This window comes from Zootoca vivipara, chromosome 5 (genome assembly GCF_963506605.1).
Source record: "Zootoca vivipara chromosome 5, rZooViv1.1, whole genome shotgun sequence".
Taxonomy (NCBI): domain Eukaryota; kingdom Metazoa; phylum Chordata; class Lepidosauria; order Squamata; family Lacertidae; genus Zootoca; species Zootoca vivipara.
In genome coordinates this window covers 30,883,431-30,905,110 of record NC_083280.1, presented here as the reverse complement: position 1 = coordinate 30,905,110, position 21,680 = coordinate 30,883,431, and the positions used below count along the sequence as shown (strand labels likewise).

Sequence of the window (21,680 nt, the reverse complement as noted above, 5' to 3'; positions counted from 1 at the left end):
GTTAGGATGATTAAGCAACTAACATACTATATCCAAAGACCTTCACTGGGTGCAGGTTGTCCTGGTGGGCAATGCTGTTTCTCAATCCAAACTATCTAGTCTGAAAGCATACCACAATAGCAGTTCTTAGGGGCCTGTTACAATGCTACACATCAGATATATGGTCTCCTTTGTCTGTGTTAGCCAAAACAAGCTTCTTTCCTTGCTTCCTTAGAAAGAGGAATGGTAATAATGGAAGGAATTGTGCACTACTGCACATATGCTACCAAACGTGTTTCATATTTCAGCTTAGTCTGTAGGTCTGTACTTGATACTCCCAAATCTGGCTAGGTGTCTTTCCAGAAACACTGAATGTTTTCCAAGAACCTCAGTGGCTCCTGAAACTATTAGTTGCTCCAATAAGATCCTGAACTTTCATTTAAATGAATGTTTCAAAATGGCAGCTTTAGGAATTATTATTATTATTATTATTATTATTATTATTATTATTATTACTACTACTACTACTGTTTAGACTTGTTACCCAAAGATCTCCAAGCAGCTTACAACACACACACACAGACACACCACAATCCCAAACAGTCAAAAATGACAAGGAAATGCCAAAATCATGAAACTTCATTTAAAAAGAAGAATATTGACTTCTTTAGCTACAGGACATGATAGTGCAGGCTGTAGCTAGGGTGATTTTCCTAGATTATTTTAGATTTTAAATCTTTAAAGTAAGCCAGACCTTCTGCAACAGAGCAAAGCGGCAAGGGGAATGGCTGGGAGTAGGATGCAAGGACATAAAAATTGCCCTGTATCCTATTTCAGACTTCCGAAGAGTAAAGTCTTAACATTCTGATCTAATAATGACATGCCGAATCAGCACCCTTATTGCATTGACTGCAGGGCCATTAAGACTTAGCACCTCTTGCCTACAAATTTCAGGCTTTACAAGTGTTTGCCAAAAAGAAACAGCACTAATATACCTCAATCTCATTTGCAGGAAAACGGAAATAGCCTGTAAAGTATGTGCACAGAAATCAAAATAGACAGCGTTATCACAAAACATACTATTTACATACATTGCACATCACCAATTGCCATTCCAATATGACAAGTCTTTAAAAGCATTGTTTCATTGGCTCACACGCTGAGATGGGGAGGATTTCTTTTAAAAAAATACAAACATAGGCAATGCTTGACATTAGATCTTGACACCATTAATCACTTCCTTGTTCCTGTAAAGATTGGCCATTTGTGACAGAAGAACTCTCACCACCGAGTATTGGTAATAATGAGCAAAGCAGACAGCAAATAAATAGTCAATCAGCCTGATGAGAAACACAGGCCTTCTCTGAGTTGTGAGAGAAGCCAAGACTGGAGAAGGATGTTTTTAGGACCCATTTGGAACAGCTCTAAATTAAGGAGCTGCTGGGCCTTCATCATAGGGTACGAATTCCATTTTGGTGCATAGAGATGGAAACCAACTGTATAGGGCCCACGATAGGATGTGAAGAGATCAAATTGGAGAGTACTGATCACTTATTTTGAGCACATCTGTGGAACCCATTCCAGCCCAAGGGCCCATATTGCCTCCTGAGAAACCTTGCAGGGGCCATATGCCAGTGGGCCAGGACTAGAGACAAAATTGGGAGGAGCAACATGTGTAAATTTTACCTTTGGACAGTAGGCTAGTTTCTACACACACTCAGACCCTGCTCTCTATTCTCCATCCAGTCAAACATCAGGTGTTCTCAAAGTTCAAGACACATTGCAGCCAGGAGGGGGGGGATGACCTGGAGACAGCTCCAGGGGCCAGAGAGAGAGGACTGGAGGGCCACATTAAACCCCTGGGTCTGAGATCCCTGGCCCCTGTTTTGCTAATATAATTCCATTTATGATTTACTAATATAAGCATCAGGGCCATCTTAAGCATTTTGGGCGCCCTGGCGCTGTGGTGCGAAGATCGCTCCGGTGCCCGCCGGTACTTCTGGGTTTGCCGCAGACTTTCGCTGGAATGGACGCTAGACGTGGCGGGTGTTTGCGGAGGTATTACTGTGAAACAATTTAGCGTTTAGAGGCTGGATTCAATCCCCCACCCTCTAAACTACATGCAGGCAGCCTATGGGCTACATGCAGCTCTGGTCAGTCCTTTATGCAGTTCTTCCACCCCACCTCAAAATGTCCCTTGCAACCCAAAGGTTGCTGCCAGTGTTTAAAGATTGCCTTCCATGTCTGCTGCCGATACATTCCAGCACTGATCTAACCAGTTGCTCCTGCTTCTCCTGGCAGCTGCATGTGGCTCTGCTCTGGTTGTCACTCTCAGAAGACTGGCCGCAGAGCACCTCATTAGTGCATTTGGCACTCTGAATGGCTCTCTGTAGCCAAGCATTATAGTCAATTACAAACCTGATCAATAATAAAGTAAGGAGGGTGCGTTTGAGCAAAGCAGTGTGTGTGTGTGTGTGTGTGTGTGTGTGTGTGTGTGTGTGTGTGTGTGTGTGTGTAGGCATCTCTCCCAAAAGTCCCTCATGGCAAAGGCACCTCAGATCCCCAGAACAGAGGCAAGAATGTTCACCTCACTGCAGCTTCTCCAACACACAATTTACCAGCAGTTATGGGGCTTTTGCCACAGCTCTTCCACCCACACTCTCAATAAAGACACTGTAGCCCTTATTCCACAATCATGTGCCATTTAGGGCAGCACAGGCCACACAAACCACTCTGCCATCTTTCTCCCATCGAAGGACTGCAGAACTGACATGCCAAAATCCTACCTGTAAATTCCCCAAAATACTCTCCTCAGCCTCCAACAGCTTGCCTTCGAAAGAATCTCTGCCTGCCTACCCACTACTAGAGTCTTTCTACAGTGGCCTGTCACTACATTTTCATTTTCCAGCTCCGTTCTTCTCCCATGAACCTTCCCCTTGCTGTTTCAGATTCAGTGCTGTTTTTTTAAAAAAAGGTTTTTGTAATGTTTTGACAGTTTGCAGCTACAGGCAATTCCCCATGCAGGGGTTACATTCTGGGCCCCCGCACACATAAGTGAGACCGTGTAAAATGGGAGCACCCACGAAACACCCCCTCCCCCGCTGTCTCTTCAATCCGTACCAAAAATACCAGTGCTTCCCCCCCCCTAAAATGTTTAGGGGTACTCGCATTTTCCTACTCATATTGAAATACTGCCCCTCAATGAGGCCAAACATAGATTCACAAAATGTTTAGGGGTATGCGTACCCATGCATCCCCCCAGAAAAAAAAGCACTGAAATACACTATATCCAAAAATATGCACAAGTAGAATTGAAGCTCTGGGGCTGGCAGGAGGCTGGAAAAAGCGGGACATAGAATCATAGAATCATAGAATCATGCAGTTGGAAGAGACCACAAGGGCCATCCAGTCCAACCCCCTGCCAAGCAGGAAACACCATCAAAGCATTCTTGACATATGCCTGTCAAGCCTCTGCTTAAAGACCTCCAAAGAAGGAGACTCCACCACACTCCTTAGCAGCAAATTCCACTGTCAAACAGCTCTTACTGTCAAGAAGTTCTTCCTAATGTTGGAATCTTCTTTCTTGTAGTTTGAATCCATTGTTCCGTGTCCGCTTCTCTGGAGCAGCAGAAAACAACCTTTCTCCATCCTCTATATGACATCCTTTTATATATTTGAACATGGCTATCATATCACCCCTTAACCTTCTCTTCTCCAGGCTAAACATACCCAGCTCCCTAAGCTGTTCCTCATAAGGCATCATTTCCAGGCCTTTAACCATTTTGGTTGCCCTCCAGCTTGTCAGTATCCTTCTTGAACTGTGGTGCCCAGAACTGGACACAGTACTCCAGGTGAGGTCTGACCAGAGCAGAATACAGTGGTACTATTACTTCCCTTGATCTAGATGCTATACTCCTATTGCTGCTGCTGCATGTCAGCTGTTAGACGGGGAGGCTGAGCAGCCAAAACAAGCCCCACTGCATCTCCAGCCTCTTTGCGGCTTCCTCTGCCCTCACTGACATCGTCTTCGGGCCCTGTGGATGGTCTCCTTGCAAGTCACAAGGACTCTCCAGGTCTCTCCCCACCATTTCTGGGTATGAATTGAATTATTTAATTATTTCCCAGTGCCACGCATTAAGTGGGGGGGGGGGTGTGCGCATGCATGTGCATATATTGATAATGCCCTCATTCTCCCCTTTCCTTCCCACTCCAGGGACCAGAAAACTACACACATGTTATGTTGTTGTTTAGTTGTGTCCGACTCTTCGTGACCCCATGGACCAGAGCACGCCAGGCACTCCTGTCTTCCACTGCCTCCCGCAGCTTGGTCAAACTCATGTTCGTAGCTTCGAGAACACTGTCCAACCATCTTGTCCTCTGTCGTCCCCTTCTCCTAGTGCCCTCAATCTTTCCCAACATCAGGGTCTTTATATATAAACTTTTTTTATATAAAAGGTATAAGCAAACACCTTTTATGTATTGTATGTGGGGGTTTTTTGGGAAAAAAAACACATGTTAAGGACCTTCTTAAACAAGATACATAGATTATACAATGCAATGCACACTGGCCATAATACATAGCACAGACAGCATGCTAGCACAGCACCCAGAGAAGTACAGTACTAGTCAGCGATCACAATATCTCCCACTGCAACCGTATTCCTTCAAAGGACAAATAACAGAAATAGTGTAGGGGAAAGCAAACAGTCTCTCTGCACTACTACTCTTCTAAATATATTTACAGCCATCCACAGTATTTCAGAGACGGAGAGAAAGGTACTGGAAGATCCAGTCACAAAACCCCCACATACAATACATATAAGGTATTTGCTTATACCTTTTATATAAAAAAAGTTTATATATAAGAATTTCTATTTTTTGTAATTTTATAATGGTCCATTTAATCAGCAGAAAGGTGTGTAAGAAGTCCTCTCGAAAAAGTGCCGGAGTAGAATGAAACTGAACCAACTAGCAAAAATGCTACAGGAATTATGGGCCTATGATAAGAAAAAGCCACAGGAATTATGGGCCTATGATGAGAATCAACATCAGAAGGGAGTTGATTTACAGCAGCTGAGAAGGTTTCACGTGAATCTTAAAGCAAGACATTGTCTCTCCTATTGCATACTATGCTGAAGAATTTGCCATAAATCCAGCTGGTGTCGTGTATATCATACTCCTGTGGTGTTTGCCAAAGGGATGTAATTGATGACAAGGATCACACAGACATAAATGTTCAATAAGAGGCAAAACTGAGGAGGAACAGTAGCTGATTGATAGAACACATGCTTTAAATGCAGAAGCTCCTAACATCTATCCCTGGCAAGATTCTCTCACCTGAGACTCTGAACAGCCACTGCCAGCCACTTACAATTATCTTTTCCATCAAAAATATGTGTGTATCTATTTCAATTTATTTATATTGTAGCAATTCAAGTCTTTATACAATGGATTCTTTTCCAGGAGAATTCATTCCATCAAAAGTTTCTAAAGAGGTATCTTCAATAGTATCCTTTTAATGGACATGGATACACAATCCCATGTAAGTGAATCAGTTGCAAAGTGTGCCTTTCAAGTTATAATGGTATCTAAGCAATCTTTTACAGCAATTGGTTCACAATTGGTGGTCCGCAGACCCCAGGGGGTCCATGTAACCCACCAGGGGGGTCCATGGCACCATCCACATAACAAAAATAGCAAACTTTTCCAAAGTAATGTGTCCACGGATTGGCTGTTGAAAAAACAGCAGGTCCACAGTGCTTAGCTAATTGGGAACCACTGTTTTACCGAACTGTTAGGTGGTACTGATTTTTTACCACAGCCAGAGCCATGGATTTATGTTTATTTTCCTTCCAAAATCTCAGAATGATTAGTCGCTCAGCAGAACTAATTAGATGGGAACAAAAATACGGATTCTGCATTTTTAAAAAGTCATAGGTGAGTAAAACATGCTTGGGAGATTCTGGTGTCTGGAAAACATAGCTCAGATCCACATTAGGTTTGACAGACGCATTTAATTTCTAAAATTCTTTCATATGGCAATATGTGCCATTGAAGTGAACCATGAATTCTAAACCCCTCTTGGTTTCAAAAAGTCTCATTCCCCATTCCTCCATTTACTGGGCCAAAACATCCCCCCCCCCATTAACCAATCAAATCTGGAAGATATGAAGTTGTGAACTCCAGACACGCCAAAGGACAGTTATGCATTAGTGAGTTGGAAATGTCTACATCTAACTGAAATGTAAACAAAGTACACGGAAAGACAACCTTCTTTAAAGCTTTACCCAATCCTAGGCAACAATCCTATGCACATTTGCCTAGGAGTAAGACTGGTTAAATTCTTAGGACTTACTTCTGAGTAGACATACATAGGGCACATGAACTGCACAAGTGGAAGATTATGTAGGGTTGCCATATTTCAAACAGTGAAAATTCAGACAGAAAAGTTGTTCAGCTTTTTGGGGGAAATTGCAAAAAAAAATGCTGTTTCTGAGCAGATTTTCCTGGGCGATTTCAGCCTGGACACTGCTGCCAAATGCAATATTCTGGATATGTCTGGCAAATTCTCTGAACTCTAAACAGTCCAAATAGCAACTCAGACTTAACATGGTCAAAAGGACTACTGCTGACACATCATGATAATGAATCAGCCAAAGTAAGACAGATTGAAGTCACATTGATTTCAACAGGAGATCTAAGCACATGCTTCAATATCTCTCAGTGAAACAAGTGGAATTTAATAGTGCTTGACTTTAAATTTGAATTGGGGCACACTCCAGATAAACCAGTTACACAATGAATCCAGATCTCTTGTCTTCAAATTCATTGTGAATACATAATTCAAAACTCCCAGTTTTGACTGAAAGTTTTGATTGAAACGTTTGATTCCCCCCCCCCCAGCATGTTGAGAAGTTATAATTTCTAAAATAGCAACTGCTTGGCATTATGGAAGTTCTGAAATAAGAACTTTGACTAACTGATCTTGATGTTCCAAAATCTGTTTCTGCTTTGAAACATAGATTTAGTTTTTAATTAGTTGTTTTTCTAAAACAAGAAGAGAGCCACAACAAATTCTCTTAGAACACCCTCTTTTTCCTTTTTTTACTACTGCATATTAGAATATCTACAAGCACCAGTCTTTGAACTTTGTTCTGAACCTTCTGTTCCCTGAACACTGTCTCCTTCTCCACACCATTCCACAACTGGAATCTGAAATGGCATCCCTGATCCACGGCAATGAATCCTTAGGCTCTATACCTTTTGTAAGAAACCGAGCTTGCTTAGCAATGAGCCACAACCCGAACTAATGGTATCAGTTCAAGGATCTCAACTTGATAATCTCAGTGCTGAATAAGTGAGGTTGGCTTATTTAGCGGGAAGATGACTGTGGCATAAGCAGCTATGTCAGTCCAAGAAACTACTTGATCCAAATGTCACAGAACATATCTGCCATTGCTCTTAATTTTATTTGCACAATGTAATAATTTTGTTTTCATCCAAGAAAACATTCCCTGTTGCTGACAATGGCATTTGCTTAGTTTTGATGGATTAACTTGGAAATGTTTTATATTTAAGTCATGAGAACATTGCACACTGTGAGTCTAACAGCATAATGAAATGTCAAGCCTTTTGTTGAGAACTGCACTTGAAAATGGAGATTCTTCAAAACCGATATTAATTAAAGTCTTACTGGAGCTACATCCACTTGTTTTCCTATTGGTTTCTTTTTCTGCTAAGGTCTAAAGCCATAAAGTTTTGCATCCCACTATGTGCTATAGGGATATCTGAAACTTAATTACATTTACTGTTACAAAAAAGGGTTTATGAACTCTTGCCTTTAGGCAAAAATGTTTATTTCATTGCCTTTGCTATTCATTCTTTTCAACTTGGTTGCCTTTGAACTCTTCAGCTGCACAGAGTTATCACCGTGGTGCAGAAACCAGGAAGTGTACTCCCAAGATAGAAACCACAAGTTGAAGCAAGCAAAGGAGGCAAAGATATAGGAGCCGTTAGTTTGGCCACCCTTTGTGCTATTAAAATCTCATTTTCTGCCTGTTAGACTGCCCTCTCACTGCTTAGGCAGTGGTGATAGTCAGTGATTAGTGTGTAATTGAGTATAATTGTCTTTTCACTTTTCATTTGTGTCATTCCAAGCTTCCCTCTGTTTGTTTTTTTATTTAAAAAAAACCACACACACACATAGAGGAAGAAAAGCAGAGAGAAGATAAAGCCATTAAAACTCTCACTCTCAGCCCTGAAGAGATCCTTGATTGTAATTATAGATTGCATTCCCCCCCTTTGTGAAATTTGCTCAGGATTCAGTGGACAGCTCTCCCAACACCTGTGCTAAATCCACACTAATAAAATAAACTACCGAACATTTTAGCAATTGCTAATAATGTCAACCCCAAGGCAGATGCCAGAAGTAGGAAATTTAACCAACCTTCTTGACACTCAATTATCAAGGCAATTTATTAACACGATCATCCAGGGAAAGCTCATGCAAATTAGGAAAACAATTATGTCCTTCAAGTAGTTATAGGCTTCCTGGGTGCAGTAATGCTCTTAATTTATGCATTTACAACTCGATTATGGCTCAGCCTGATCTGCATTGCTCATCAGCTGAGCCAGGACTAACTTGCCTTCTACTTTTAAGGTTGTGTATGTGATTTTCTATTCATTATTTTCTCTATAAGTTGACAAAGAATTAAAACCCAAATCATTGTCTCTGTTTTTGTTTCATTATTTTTAAAGATAGAAATGGACTAATTTTAAAAAATAAAATAAAATTGAAAAGCAGCACATCAGAAATGCTTGACAATTGACTGCACGCAGAAAGTTTTCATGATTACATTAAAAAACATTGCCTAAAACTAAATATAAGCTATGACTTTTGATTCAGTCAGTAGGAAGGGGGGGCAGGGAGGGAGGAAACCAGCAAACTGAAATCATGTGGCTTATATAAAGAATACTTTATGGTTTAAATTTGGCAAATCATTGTACTATGGCCTTGGGGAACAGACAATTTAGTTTGGGTATACAAAAAATCCTGTGTCTGAAAAAGCAGGACTGACCTGGGGTGAAAGGCCGTTGCCAATGGCAGGGTTCATAGGATTTGAAGGCCCGGATGGAGGCACAAAGCTGTCTGTATAGCTGGAAAACCCATGCCTTGTGCTCGGGAGGCAGTACGCTGAGCTGCTTTCTGGGTTTGATGGCAGGCTGCTTTGGTGCACAGTGCTTGGTGGCAGAGGCTGAGGTCTGTGGACTGTACTGCTTGGGTCTGACACAGCTGCAAGGAAGAGGGAATACGTTTTGCAAATCATCCACATTTTCATGCAAAATTCTACGCCGAGAAAGCTTACTCAAGAAAACAATAAACCATGCTATTATTCAGTTCATATGCCCATCTTCCTGGCCTTCAATGTTCCCTCTCATCATCTCACACTTCAGCTGTCTCCCTCATAGCCTGGTTCAGGAAAACCCCAGTTCTGTGTTATTTTGAAAGCAGGTAAACTATGGGTTTAGCAAACAAGAAAGTGAGTGAAGGAGTGAATCAATCAATGCAAGGAGAAGAGAAAGCCCATAAGCTCAAAGCATGGTCCCAATAGCAAAACCATGGCTTATATGTTTAAAATGAGTCATTAAAAGAAACTTGTCCAGGCATCCCCAAACAGCGGCCCTCCAGATGCTTTGGCCTACAACTCCCATGATCCCTAGCTAACAGGACCAGTGGTCAGGGATGATGGGGATTGTAGTCCAAAACATCTGGAGGGCCGAAGTTTGGGGGTGCCTGAACTTGTCTAACACAGCAACAGAAAGCTCCAACAGAAGGTTCCACTTATCTTCTAGAAAGAAACTGAGAAGTAGTTATCACTCATAAATTCAATGAATATTCTTGCTCAGGCACACACACCTTGATGTGGACTAATCCATTGTGCTACATTTTTAAAAGCTAACTACACTGATAAAACAGAATCTGGCTGCTTTATTTAACTTCTTCCCATTTGTACCATTCTAGGGCTTACACATACTATGTCATAAATTAAAAGTAAGGTTTTAACTAAGGGGACCAATTCAAATCAGCTATATCTTGGTTTTCAGACGCTAGATGGACTGTTGGTCTGATTTAATATAAGTTGGCTCCCTAGGTTTCTATACTGAAAATATCTCTTAAGAAGTTGTGTTAATATTTCTAATACTGCACAGGGATAGAAAACAACTGAAAATACCAGTCAAGAGAACGTTCTGTTTCCTACTGTACCTTGTGGAATAGAAGTGGGCTGGTAGGAAGATTCTGATAGCTGGTACGTTGGCAGAGTTGGCATGGCACTGGGTGGGAATCCACCTGGGATCAAGTGATTGAAAGCCATCAGTTGATTGGCCCCAGCTTGCTTCCTCCATCTAGCTCGACGATTACTAAACCACACCTACAAATGGTTGGAAGGGGAAAGAGGCATTTGAGATGGTGCTACAATCAATTTTATGTCCATTCAGTGTTCGCCATACCACTTGGCACAATAAACTATGCACAGTGGTACATGCCCTCCTTAACTGGATTACTGTAATACACAGTCCCAACATTGAGCTGCCGCTGATGAGCCTAAGAAAGATCCAACAGGTGCAAAATGCAGCAACTCGTGGGAAAGTAGATGGCCACAAATATTGCATCTACAGTATTTTAGAACAGCTGCACAGGCTACCAAAACATTTCTGGCTAAAATTCAAAGTGCTGGTTATTATAGCCAAGCCCTCAGTGGCTTGAGCTGAGGGTGTCTAAAGGACAACTTCCTCGCATAACCAAAGATGGAGAAGTCCCTCTTTGCATCCTGTTGTGGAGTAATGTCAAACCTAACATGCCAGGATGTGTTGGAAGGCCTTATCTGTGGTAGCACCCCTTTTTAGCAACCACTGCAAGCTTTTCATCAGCCCTCATTTCTTTGCTGCTGGGTGGCTTTATCTTCCATGCTGTCTCTTTTTCTGGGCTTATCCCCACGTCCCCTTGTTCTGCTGCTTTCCCCTGGGAAAAACCACTCTTTAGCGCTCAATTGGAGCAAACAGCAATTCAAATTTTCCCCTGATTTCCATTTGTTCAGACCTATCGCTAAAGAGTGGGCTTTTCCTTGGAAAGGAGTGGGACAAGGGGAAAACCACTCCGATCCATGCTTTCTAGGCATGACACAAGCAGAAATGTGACTAAGCTCTCATATTTGAAATTGTTCCGACTCTTCGGTTGTGTTTATTTCATTGGATTGTTTGGAATGGAATTAGTCACCATGAGTGCTCTCTTATAGGAAAATGTGCACTATCAGATATTTTAATTAATTAAGGGCTCCTCCAAATAACCCATCTATTGGCCATTTTTCCTGATTTGCTTGCATAAAGACTGTGCCTGGTCTTTTCTGACCATTTGTTCTGATACATTTTTAGAGGGTTATAATAAGCATTCATCCTTATTTGCTTGCCGAGCATGTACATGTCTTTCTGTTAATCATTTGTTCAACCCATACTTTTCAGCACATTCCTCCATCAGTTTCTTCATGGAAATCATCCCCCTCCAGCTGCTATTTGCCCCAGGTGTGCTGCTTGCAGTGAACAGCTACTTGTCTACCCACCTTGTTTTCATGAGGCTTGAATTCATAGCAATATAATTCTTAAGAGCAAACTACTGTATCTACATGTAGATCACATCAAGACTTTTGCCTGAAACCCTGCAGAGTCAGGATAGACAATACAGTGGTACCTCGGTTTAAGTGCACAATTGGTTCTGGAATTCTGTACTTAACCTGAAGTGAACTTTCCATTGAAAGTAATGGAAAGTGGATTAATCCGTTCCAGACGGGTCTACAGAGTACTCAACCTGAAGCGTACTTAACCCGAGATATGAGTGTAATTGGTTCTGGAAGTCCGTACTTAACCTGAAGCGTACTTAACCTGAAGTGAACTTTCCAATTGAAAGTAATGGAACGTGGATTAATCCGTTCCACTCAAGTCTGCGGAGTACTTAAACTGAAAGTTCTCAAACCAAAGCGTACTTAAACGGAGGTATGACTGTACTGAGCTGGATGGAACAAGGGCCTGACTCGGTTTAAGTAGGGTTGCCTTTTTGTTCTTTTTTCTTTTGGCCAAAGTTGTTGAGCTATTTTAAAGGAAAATCAAACCGCCAACATGGGTTGCCATACGCCCAGATTTTCCTGGACAATTTTTTTTGCAATTTCCACCCAGACACTGCTTTCAACTGCAGTATTTCAGCTGTGTGCAGGAAATTCTGGACATATGGCAACCCAATTTAAGGCCATTCATGTCCCCTTCTCAAATATGACCATTCATGTACCCTTCTGAAATTTATGACAGGTAGCAGGTGGGATAAAAAAGTTGGAACTTCTAGGCTTGCTGCAGGGATTCTCCTGAGCACCTCCAGGCCTACCATCACCATTTTGTTAGTTGTGGGAGCAGAATTCCATGATCCAGACATTGTGCAGAGCAGGCATGTCAAACCTGCGGCCCTCCAGATGTTTTGGCCTACAACTCCCATGATCCCTAGCTAGCAGGACCAGTGGTTGGGGAAGATGGGAATTGTAGTCCAAAACATCTGGAGGGCCGCAAGTTTGACATGCCTGGTGCAGAGTATGAATCAATAAGCTCTGCAAACAAAGAAAGAGCTCCAAAATTTTACTGCAAACTGTCTTTAAACTTGTTACAAAAAAGTTGTACAGTAAATACAAATCAACACATTGTTCTTAAACAACTAGCAATGTCGTCCAATTTTCTTTTACTTGTTAATCTAATCCCAGAAGAGATAGAGAGAGAGATTCATATCCAGAGAGAGATTCAAATAAGCTTCTTCAGTGTGCTGGTAGCTTCTGAGACCCAGATTGCCAGGGATGAGTCATCAATTAGCATAAAGATTGAATCAAAGACTCCACCCTTTTGTTTGCAGCTTTAGCTGTAGAAGCACCTTTTTGCATTTGCTATATCTATATTCTGCAAATGCAAACCTCCAGTAAATTTCATACACTATGCACACAAACATGGCATTTTATGCACACTGAACTTATAACTTTTTATAACTTCTGTTTTTTAAAAATACCGCTTTTCATTTGTGCAAAAGCAGTCAGGAGAATTTAAAGGCCTCTTGCAAGGAAGCAGGGGGTGGGGGTGAAGTATCTGCTTTGCATGCTAAAGATCCCAGGTTCAATCTCTGGCCTCTCCAGGCAAGTCTGGGAGAGATGCCTGCTTGAAATCATGGAGAGCTGCTGACAGTCAGACCATATTGAGCTAGAGATGGGTCAGCAGCCTGACTTAGCCTAAGGCAAGCTTGCTATCTTCCTAAAATGAATGTGAACAGCTACCGGTAACAAAGCAGAGAGAGAGAGAGAGAGAGAGAGAGAGAGAGAGAGAGAGAGAGAGAGAGAGAGAGAGAGATTGAGAGGTTTACAAGGAGTGGCTTTGGCTACAGGACAAAGCAGCAGCAGAAAGGTGTCCAAGAGTCACAAACTCCATCTTAACCTCTCAGCCATCCCTAGGCTAGGTATGCATACATATTTCATCCCTTTAGGCTGCAACCCTATACCTATTTACCTGGGATTAAGCCACACTCAACTCAATGGAATTTCTGAATGGACTTGTATAGGATTGCAATGTTAGTTTTTGCCAATATATTGCTATATTAGCTATGTATATATTTGCTGATGCACACACACACCTAAAAATGATATAGACATCATGCAGAACAAAATGAGATGGGTGTCACTGTAGCTGTGTCATAATGGAGGCAGCAAAAGATAGACACATACAGAGAGAACAACACAATGTATCATTTATTTCATTCATATCCCACCTTTTATCCAGGCTAAAGAAAGTGTCCACAGCTTCCCTGCTCCCATGTCATCCTCGCAGCAACCCTGTGGTGTTAATTTAGTGGAGAGATGGCCACTGGCCCATGGTCACACAATGAGCTTCATGGATTGGTGGGGATCTGAACCCTGGTTTCCCAGGTCCTAGTCCAGGCATCCCCAAACTGCGGCCCTCCAGATGTTTTGGCCTACAACTCTCATGATCCCTAGCTAACAGGACCAGTGGTCAGGGAAGATGGGAACTGTAGTCCAAAACATCTGGAGGGCCGAAGTTTGGGGGTGCCTGTCCTAGTCCAACACTCTAACCACTACAGCCCTATGTATTTCCCGTCATCTCCTTTGCGGTGTTGTTGCAGTAGCAGACCTTCCTGGCTTTCTTCTTGTCCCTTAACTGAGGTTCTGCCTCTACTTCACTTTTAATTCATATCCTTCCATCTTCGAACTCCCCACCCCATACCATTCCTCTCTCTCTCCTGCTTTCCCCCCTTTCCTTTCCTTCATGGCCACTGAAACTAACCAAAAAACACATAAATATTTCTGATGTACAGCAGTGCAGCGAAGGGAATACATTCTCTGGCTTAAATTAGACGTGTCTTTATCAATGTGCCATTCTTTTGATTTGATACGTATTTGGCATTCATCCTTGTAAAGCCCAGACTCTGTTTAGAAGAAACTATCCTCTATTGTCTTTCTGAATTCCCTTTTCAAACATTTTGCCTATTTGAATAAGAGATCTCGTTGCCTTAAAAGCACATTGGAAACTCTCTGTTTAGGATAAGGCAGTTGAACTGTCAAGGCCAATTTCGCTACGGCAAGCCTTGAGGAAGAACTGCAGCTTTGAAAGGATACCCAGCCAGCGTCAAGGAAATAGGATGTTGCCTTGTTCGGTTACAAACTACTTAAGGGAAAAATGATAACAAAAAAGGCAAGACGTAAATATTAGGAATCAGAGATGGGAAAGGTCTACAAGGTCATCCAGTCGAATCCTTGCCAGAGCTGAACATACTTGACTGATTTGTCCAATTTAATTTGAAGTGCCTCAAGTGATAGTCTGTACTTTCTCCCACAAGAGACTATACTGCGGCCTGATATGATTAATTGTTAAGAAAATATATCTGTGTAATAAGACTTCACTTTATCATGTATCTTTAGGCTACAAAGAAATATTTTCCCACAAAGGCTGATAGATCTCTAATACCAATATTATCTTTCAGTGGGGAAACTTTGACTGCATCTACAGTACATTGGCTAGCTGCGGGAGGCAGTGGAAGACAGGAGTGCCTGGCGTGCACTGCTCCATGGGGTCACAAAGAGTCGGACACAACTAAACAACAAACAACAACAACAACACATTGGCTAGCACCTGAATTAAGCTGTTCTGAAAAGTCCTTCAAAACCCCACTTCCAGCTATTCTGCAGCAATTACCAAGAAAAGAAATTGCATTAAAAATGCTCAAAGGGAAGAGAAAATTTAGGTGAAATTCTCATGGGTGGGATGCAGGGTTTTTGTTGCACTTGTCTTACGTTTGATGTAATAAAGGAATTTTCTGACTGCCCTTTCATTTTACAATCCATCTCTCCAGTGGTCTGCATTCTGCAGCCTCCCTAGGTGCCTACACTTCCTTAAAAAAGAACCCATAACATCCTTGGCTGGGCTTTGCTGTAAGCCCAGGAGAATGGGGAATCTGCCTCCTATACGCCTGGTAGATGTTCATTGTTCTCTCTTTTTTATTTTTAAGTGAAGTCTTAAATAAATGGACTTGATTTTCTGAGGTAACATTCCTTCAACTGTTAGGGGAAACTACCCAATATGGCTTCTATTTAGCCCTTAAAATAAAATTTATCTCTACCTCTGTTAATATAAAGGACTGACTACTTGCTGTTTATCCCTGTTTTTCATGTACCAAGACACTATGTGTTTTATTAAGGATAAAGACAGGACTGAGCAACAGTGGGTTGCTTTATTTCCAGAGATGGGGATTCTGCCATTATGTTTCTCCACATGAGCTGGTAGTGAAACTTGATACCAGAGGAGCTTCTTAAAACAGCACAATTTGAATATCTGTTGACCCTTCTGATGTTGCTGAACAACAACGCCCATCGTCCCTGAGAACTGGCCATGTTGGCTGGGGCTGATGAGAGGTGGAGTCCAACAGCAACTGGAGGGCTGCAGATTCTCCATCCCTGATATATATACGCTCTTCTAAAAACCATTTGGGTGTTTCTTTTGACATATTCCTTGCAGTCCTCCTCCAGTTCCACCTGCTGCTAGGCATGGGACACGTCAAACTTACTGACATAATGACCTTCCCTAAGTACAATAAAAAAATTCCTTCAGTAGCACCTTAAAGACCAACTAAGTTTTTATTTTGGTATGAGCTTTCGTGTGCATGCACACTTCTTCAGATACCAGACCAACTAAGTTTTTATTTTGGTATGAGCTTTCGTGTGCATGCACACTTCTTCAGATACCTTCTTCATGCACACTTCAGATACCTTCTTCAGGTATCTGAAGAAGTGTGCATGCACACGAAAGCTCATACCAAAATAAAAACTTAGTTGGTCTTTAAGGTGCTACTGAAGGAATTTTTTTATTTTACTTCGATCCAGACCAACACGGCTACCTACCTGTAACCTTCCCTAAGTACTTCAGACTGGTTCTCTATACAGTCATACCTCGGTTTAAGTACGCTTCAGTTTGAGTACTTTCAGTTTAAGTACTCCGCGGACCCGGAAGTGTTTACTTCCGGGTTCTGCCGCGTGCGCATGTGCAGAAGCAATCTGCATGCTTCGCGCATGTGCAGAAACGCTCTATCAGTGCTTCACACACGCGTGCCATCGCCGCTCGGATTAAGTACTTTTCAGGGTGCGAATGGCACCCCTGAACCAATTAAGTACTTAACCTGAGGTACCAGTGTATTTGGAGGTTTTGTTTTTCACTTTTGTGACTGTGGCTTGTGACTTCATTTTTGTGACTGTGCGGAACCCAGTTCAGCTACTGGTTGATTGTGTGTCTGCAGAAATGGATAAAAGCCCCCCATCCAAACTGACTATCATCAGTGCACATAAGGAAAAAAATGCTAATTTTTTTCATCTAAAATACTGTCTTATTTATTTTATAGTACAGTACATTGATTATTGCCTTCATTTTATGGATCAATGGTCTCATTAGACAGTAAAATTCATGTTAAATTGCTGTTTTAGGGGGTGTTTTTCATCGTCTGGAACGGATTAATCCACTTTCCATTACTTTCAATGGGAAAGTTCGCTTCAGGTTAAGTACGCTTCGGGTTAAGAACCAGGGGCGTAGCCAGGATCAAAACTAGGGGGGGCAAGCCATGGTCGTTCAGGGGCGGGGCCAAGGCACAGAAAGGGAGGGGCCACAAAGTGGGCGGGGCTAAAGGGCCAACGGGCCTGATGACATCGTGGCGGTGGCAGCAGCGGCCACCTTGTGCTTCTGGGGCTGGTAGCGTTGGCGGCTACCCTGCTTGGCTGGAGAGGACGGGAGGGTCGGGCAGGCGAGAGGGGGTGGCAGGGCGGGCGAGGGCGAGGCAAGACACGGCCACAGCCACGACGGCTCCGAGGCGTTGCTGCATATCAGCATAATATTTCAACCATGGTTCAAGCCCCACCTTAGGAAAAAATCCTGCATTGCAGGGGGTTGGACTAGATGACCCTTGTGGTCCCTTCCGACTACAATTCTATGATTCTATTGATATATTACCATAGCATATGCATCATTCTGCTTTCTTGAATTGTCCTACTCCTAGGCATAGCATCCAACTCCTAGAGGCCTAGGTGCCCCCTCCATTACTGGTAAATACCGTATTTGAAAGAGTCATCCCCCCATGTTGATGGGCTTTCTATGTGGGGCTTATCTGCCCCCCCCCCCGTATTTTATTAAGGATGGAAGAGGGAGGGAAGGAAGGAAGAAATAGAGAGAGAGAGATAACTCATATTTGTGGGTGTCTCTGGATGACGCTGTGATGCTGGAACTCTGCAGCAAGAGGACAGGAGGGTCGGGCAGGCGAGAGGGGGTGGAAGGGCGGGCGAGGGCGGGGCAAGGCATGGCCGCAGCCACGACGGCTCCGAGGCGTTGCTGCATATCAGCATAATATTTCAACCATGGTTCAAGCCCCACCTTAGGAAAAAAGTCCTGCATTGCAGCAGGTTGGACTAGATGACCCTTGTGGTCCCTTCCGAGTACAATTCTACGATTCTATTGATATATTACCATACCATATGCATCGTTCTGCTTTCTTGAATTGCCCTACTCCTAGGCATAGCAGCCAACTCCTAGAGGCCTAGGTGCCCCTCCCCCCCCCCAATTACTGGTAAATACCGTATTTGAAAGAGTCATCCCCCCATGTTGATGGGCTTTCTATGTGGGGCTTATCTGCCCCCCCCCCATATTTTATTAAAGATGGAAGAGGGAGGGAAGGAAGGAAGAAATAGAGAGAGGGATAACTCATATTTGTGGGTGCCTCTGGGTGACGCTGGGATGCTGGAACATGTACAGGAGCCTTGTAAGCAGCTTTCTCTCTGCTTGATTTACAGCAGGCACGTCCAACAGGTAGATTGTGATCTACCAGTAGATCACTGGATGTCTGTGGTAGATCACTGGTAGGTCACTGGCACCCCTAAAAAAAGCTCACCCAAAATTTTCCTCCTCCCTCAAAAAAGTTGAACTATGACCTGAAGCCCTAAACAAAAATGGACCTCCCTCCCTCCTAAAAGAAGCTCAACAAGTTTGACCTAAACCCCAAAAAACAGGGCTTCCCTTCCTTTTAAAAAAACTCAACAGCTTTGACCTGAACCCCCCAAAAGGGGGTAGATCACCCCCAGTTTTAAACTCTGAGTAGATCAGAGTCTCTTGGGAGGTGGCCACCCCTGATTTACAGTATACAGATGCAGGAGGAGGGGCAGACTGGAACACCAATGCTTTTTATAAACATCACTGTGTCTGTCAAAGCTACAGCCCCCCCTTTCTTATTCACTTCTTTTTAGCCTTGCAGAGCCACCTTAGTCAAATTGAATCCCCTGAGTCTGCACCCTCATTAAATCGCCAATAGAACTCTTAATGCTCCTGAATGCTCATTAACAGCTCCCACTTAAGAACAATAGGGTGAAATGGTCAGCTATCGAATCTTGCCTGGGGATATATGCTCCATTGTCTTAACTGCTTAACTACTGGTAGCCACTTTGCTTTATTTATTTGATGTGTTTTTGTTACTGCTGTGTGTCCCCCCCCCCAGCAAGCGGAGACTTAGCTGCTCTTGCTAAAGCAAAGCCCTTTCCACTTCAGTTTTTGGAGGGGAAAAGTGCTGGTTATGGTCTGTAAAATACATTAATTTTTTTGCTTCTAGGGGGGGCAGCTGCCCCCTCCTGCCCCCCCTGCCTACGCCCATGTTAAGAACGGACTTCCGGAACCAATTAATTACTTAACCCGAGGTACCACTGTATACAGAATGTAGTAATTGGATGCTTGATGTATCGCAACTCCATAATTCCATTAATGTGGGTGGTTCCATCTGAAGTAGCTATTTGTACTGTGGATATTGCCCAGTCTGAAAACCCTACTGAGATCATTATCTTTCTTTTCCCAAATGTTGAATTTTACCACAGTCTTCTCTATGGCAGCCTATGTAACAGATCCAGCTTTAAAATATTTTGACTTGTTCTTTGCTAGAATATCTTTGCTTTAAGTCTCCTTTATGGTACATGATCCTCCTTGAAATTCTTCAGGTCCCAGGCTCAGTTCCCGGAATCCAAGTAGGGATGATTCCAGAATATTAAGATCTGTGGATATTAAGATCTGCTTTCCCTGATCTGCTATCTCATTTTTACCATAAAATAGTGTCCCAGTCTTTCAGCATGTTGCTATTATCATTTGGGGGCTCAAAACCCCATTGTATAAGGAGTAACTTCTTGTATCAAGTTCCTTTTTCTTTCTTTCTTACAGCTTGATTAAGACTGGACATGAACTGAAATGAACTGCTAAGAAGAGACTAAGGGTGGAGCTCTACTTTATCCCATAATAATATATACACAGTGGCACTCAGCCCAACCATAGATGTTGAGAAGCAGTGATTGCTGGAATGACAAAACTCAGAACAATCTCCCTGGAGCCCTCTGTGTCAGTTATGTAAAATATGGCCTAACTTTAACAAGTATTCACAACTTGGGCCACTTAAACTCCTGTTCATCTTTAATTCCCAGAAGGTTTCTCTCTCCCCCCCCCCGTATTTTAATCATTGATTGACTGAGGTTTCTGCCCCCCCCCCCATGTTGTTCTAAGCAAAAAGTCCATATGTTCAACATAGTAGGGAATTTGCTGGGCTGTAGATCACAGAAGTGAGTATGAGACAAGATGCGTCTCAAGGGAACCCAAGGAAGCCATAAGGAATGTAAAAAGTCACAGGGTTAAAGCCACATTAAGACAGCTGTTATGTTAATGAGACTTCTGCTTTTCTTGTAACTGTGGGTCACTGCTTTAGAAAAATATTCATTGTTGCCTTTAAAGCTCACAGGCCCCAACACTGCATCTAAAGAAATTAAAGAGTCTTCTTCTGATTAACTGAGTTTTTATAAAATCTTCAAATAGTGATTCAGCACCCATATTCAGTACAATTCCTTTTGGGGGGCTCCCCTGTTTTTATATCATTTGTTTTTCAACCAATCTCTTTTTCAATAATGGAATCTATTTTAAAACAGTAGCTCATACCTACTTTAGATTATCCTCCACAACCGGTTATTGTAGTACTACAGCCTTTTCCTAGTCTCAAGTAGGAGAATTGTGAAAAGATGATAAATGAACAAAACAAAATATTTTCTCTAGGTTATCAAATGTACTCAGCAGCAAAACTGTGAGGAAAATTGGGAGTCAGGCTTTGAAAATTCTCAACCATCTTTAGGTTTGACTTTTCAAAATGTTACCGTATTCACAACTTCTCCACAGTTTTGATACCCAGAGTATGTTTTTGATTTCTATTCTCTTTTCATCTTTTAAGGTTATTATCATTATGAAACATTCATCTCTTACAAATTCCAAGATATTGAAATTTTCCCTTTTACTTGTACGGGCAAAATGATTCTTAACAGGTCAGAAACTTCTCTTTCCAATACTTTTGCAGGGTGACTTTAGGTCTACTTTTTCAAATGGAATCTACATGATCTGTGGTTGGAGGGCAGCACTCTGCCCCCCCCCAAAAAAAATCTCATCCGGTTGTTGTTTTTTCTAAAGCACACAACCTTGTTTTTCTTAAGCCCGTTTCATATTATATCTGGGACCCTGGGCACAAGGAGGATGGAATTATGCATGTTCTTCCCATTCAATGTTGCTTTGTAATATAAATTCAATATAAATTGTATGGGTGTAGGGTAGAGTCTCTCTGTGTGACTGGAAATCATGGCAAGGAAAACAACTGAACATCAAGTTGTGAGCCCCATGAAATGACCTGCAATTTCCAAAATAACCTGAAGACCAAGGGGCTGAGTCAGTCACTCATCACAGCCTACCTAGCCTTTCCATTAGTGGTAGTTTCCTGCCACTGGCCAGCCTCCCACTGAGAATTATGCTTCCAAGAGGATTACGCATGCCTAATAGTGGACATAAGTGACCAGTGGAACAAACCTCAAGTTAAAAGTGGCAGAATTCCTGCTGCTTTCACTACTAACTTTGAAATAGCCTGATAATTCACCGTTCATATTTCATTCATTCATTTAAAATCTACTTTATCCTGTTCTTCATCCAATAAAAAAAAAGACTTGCAGGGTGGCTTGCAGTGAAAAGACAATCCCTGCCCTACCCTACAGTTCTAAAAGACACAACACAAAAGGAAATGG

At 42.3% G+C, this 21,680-nt stretch overlaps 1 protein-coding gene across 1 annotated transcript in view; it reads right to left on the bottom strand.

Moving 5' to 3' along the window:
- PAX3 (paired box 3) overlaps nucleotides 1-21,680 on the bottom strand; it is a 109,468-nt gene that overhangs the window by 10,162 nt on the left and 77,626 nt on the right. The window contains exons 6-7 of the mRNA XM_035133908.2: nucleotides 10,244-10,409; nucleotides 9,057-9,271 (exon numbers count right to left, since the gene is read on the bottom strand). Of these exons, the coding sequence (XP_034989799.1) occupies nucleotides 9,057-9,271; nucleotides 10,244-10,409 (381 nt within the window). The remainder of the gene's footprint in view (nucleotides 1-9,056; nucleotides 9,272-10,243; nucleotides 10,410-21,680) is intronic.